At 42.5% G+C, this 3,422-nt stretch overlaps 1 protein-coding gene across 1 annotated transcript in view; it reads left to right on the forward strand.

Annotated features, from left to right (window-relative positions):
- LOC104493944 (teneurin-1) overlaps positions 1 to 3,422 on the forward strand; it is a gene marked incomplete at its 3' end in the record, with an annotated part of 128,519 nt that overhangs the window by 72,409 nt on the left and 52,688 nt on the right. The window contains exon 11 of the mRNA XM_010136714.1: positions 243 to 459. Within this exon, the coding sequence (XP_010135016.1) occupies positions 243 to 459 (217 nt within the window). The remainder of the gene's footprint in view (positions 1 to 242; positions 460 to 3,422) is intronic.

The following is a 3,422-nucleotide window of genomic DNA, read 5'->3' on the forward strand; positions in this document are numbered from 1 at the left end:
GTTTGTACGTTCTGTTTTTTCTCATTGTCGTGGTGGGGGTGTTGCGTGGTGATACAGTGTTAATGACTAGAGAGAAATACTGTTCCTTAAGTGTGTATGTTAATGCTTTATGGAATTTGAATGTGTCATAATCAGCATGCCTCCCGATTGATTAAATACCTCCTGTGCTCTCCACTAGTCAACACGGCGCTTTATCCTCAAAATCACTCGATTTCCTGATCTTCCCACTCTCTCCGTTTCAGATGGCTTGACAGACTGCGTAGACCCTGACTGTTGTCAGCAAAGCAATTGTTACGCCAGTCCTCTTTGCCAGGGGTCGCCTGATCCCCTTGACCTTATTCAGCAGAGCCAGCCGCCTTTCTCTCAGCATCCACCAAGGCTCTTTTATGACCGAATCAGATTCCTTATTGGGAAGGAAAGCACTCATGTAATCCCAGGAGATGTCTCATTTGAGAGCAGGTGAGTTTTACTGGAGACAGAAGGCTTCTGAATGTTGACAACTGCAATGGAATTATTTAACCAGGAATTATTTATCCAGGTGATACCTGGATAGCTGAGAATTCACGAGTGGTGATCAAATGCACTTACAAGGATTGCAAACATTACAGTCCCGACAGCTGAGGATTTTGTTTATCAGATTCTTGTTACATACAATGGCAGGAAGCAGAGGGCCAGGTTGGATTCATAATGTTGTATTCTGCCACCTTTCTGCCCAATAGAATTTGATTGTTATTTACAGTGTAATAAATTCAACACGTGTCACTTACGTATCATCCAGCTACCTAACTAACACACTTTGGGGGTTTACTCCATATTGATAGACCAGTGTGGAGTTTACATTTTGCAGTGCAGGTTACTCTCCTGCTGTCATGCAGACAGCGTCATCTCTGAGTGTTTGTGCGATTGGCTTGTCCTTCAGTAGGAGAAGACGGTGCAATAGGAAAGGGGCACTCACGTCTTCAGAAAACCTGGTAACACGTATTTTCTTGAACACTTGAAATATAGGGGCACATAAGTTTTTGTGCTGTAGTTCATCTGGGAAGCTGTAACTTCCATACTGACAAAGAGATCCACAAATCATCCCCATCACCTGACTATTACCCTGTCAACTAGGCCTATGCATTAGATAAACCATGTTCCAGTAATAAGGGCAGAAGAATATTTTTATTTTCACAGTACAGTGCATGGCACTCAGGTTACAACCTCAACTTCATTCCACAGCTGCACATAAATTCAGTGCGCTTTCTCTTTGTAACATATTAATTTTTGATAAAGTAAATATGTAAACAGAGTCTTTATTTATCTGAAATACCTAAACATTTAATCACTATTAATAATGTAACAGGATGTTATAAATATGGAGAATAATAGGACAGGAAAATGAACTCCATGAAAAGCCCCGCCTGCCAGTGGTGGGTCTCTTGGAGTGTGTCTCACCGGTGAACAGTGCCACTGCTCCTGGAGCCTCGGCTGGCTGTAGGTGCAGCGGGGCATACCACGATTTAGACTAAAATCACCAGTGAGAGATTTTCCTCATCCCACTGTCTCATGGTGAGGTGTTTCCAGAGAGGAGGTGAGCAGTCAAGCCATGTGTACAGTGTTCTGTGACACTGCAAATGTTAGCAGCCAGATTGCACATAATCCCATCAACGTGCTTTTATAGATAGAAGGAACTGATCTTTTAAAGCTCTCGTTGATGGGATTTAACTTGGATTTAAAAGCTTTTTCTGAGTATTTCATTTCTTTACCCTATCTGCCATGCCTTTGAAGAACCAAGAGCAGCAAAGGCCCGTGTGTGAGCAGCAGCCCAGCCTCACCTGGTCTGATAGTAGTTCCTGGGTGGTTGCATTGGTGCGTTGTTCACACCCCAGATATCATTTCTTCCCACTGCAGAGAAATTACTGGTTAGTTTGGTGAGAATCGTTGGGCTTCAGATGAGGCTGTCTGTGTCTTTGGAATCAGGGCAGTGCCTGGAGACCTGCACTGTGCCGTGTCTCCTGGGGTTTGTCAGCAGTAATCTGCAATGTACTGGGCACCCCGAGGAGTTCATCAGTCCACACTTTGCTTGATCCTCAAGTCTTCCAGGCTGTTGAAAAAATTGCTCATCCATAAGTCAAATATTATTAAAAACTGACAGAATTTTCCTCAAGGATGAGAGATGAGCAGTCTCAGAAGAAGCCAATAGAGCTTAGCTGTGCTGCCTCTGTACAGAAATCTTTCTGTGACGTTGTCAATCTGACTGTCATCTACTCTGTTCTTCTTCTGGGTGTTAACATTACTGTAAAAAATATAGAAAGACAACTGTTAGTACAATTCAAAGTAAGCAGCAATGTGAGATGCTGCCTATCTGGTACAGACCAAAGAATGCTTGGGGGATTTTAATCTCCTTTTGGCTGTTGCTGAAAAGGTTGTGACCAAGTAGATGATACTAGCTCAGGGCTGCCTGCAATGCCACTCATTTTATAGCATTGGTGGTTCAACAAGAAATGTTGGAAGGATTGGGTGAAATGGTGGCATTCATTTATTCCGGAGCACCGACATCCATTCCCACCAGTGCTTAAATTTTTCAAAGCCCTATCTGACTTCAGTTCCTTTTTCTTTGCAAGAAGTCTCTTGCAAAGAGACCATCCTTGAGAGGATTAAGGGAGAAACATCTATCCAATGTTTTCAGTTTTCTGATTCAAATGTCATTGTGCAGTACTGTACCATAGGTCAGCGGAACCCCAGCATGGGTGGTGTCAGCATGAATTTCACTGTTGATAAAGCCAAAGTGATGTCGAATAAATTTGGGAAAACTATCCACAAGCGGTGAAGATTATCTCAGAACTTCAGTCTGAAAGTGTTTGGTTTCTGCCATATCCTGGCATTTTCAACATCATCTGAAATACTAAAACATGGTTGTTCTGACAACTGCTGGGACATCTCTCCTTCTGCATTTCCATGTTAGGCTTTAGCTTAGGTCTAATTTTTAAACATTTGGCTTCTATGATGCAGTCAGGGTCTTGTGTTGAGTCATAGCTAAATACCACCCAGAAGGAATCTTGAGCTACATGTTTTGAGAACATATTTTGCTTTTTACTATGTCAAAGCTATGTCATTTGTACTGGGTTTTCACAGACTCCCAACTTAAACAGTGACATGCTGAAAGGCAGATGAAACACATTGCAAATAGATGGAAATGTCCTTGCTTACATCAGGAATGGGTTTGACCTACTGCATGTAGCAGGGTGTAGCAGATGATAATGTTTTTATCAACTTCTGTTCTCAGGAAGGTTTTTAGCTTGTTTCTTTGCTGAATATTTTTTAATGCACGCTGCTGGCAAGCTGTTTGACTCGCTGCAGATTGCCTACAAAAAGGGTCCAGTGTCTGGTACTGAATTAATTACCCTTCAAAGGCTGCTTACAGCAACACTGTCAGCAGG

Source organism: Buceros rhinoceros, unplaced genomic scaffold, assembly GCF_000710305.1.
Source record: "Buceros rhinoceros silvestris isolate BGI_N320 unplaced genomic scaffold, ASM71030v1 scaffold8745, whole genome shotgun sequence".
Lineage (NCBI taxonomy): Eukaryota > Metazoa > Chordata > Aves > Bucerotiformes > Bucerotidae > Buceros > Buceros rhinoceros.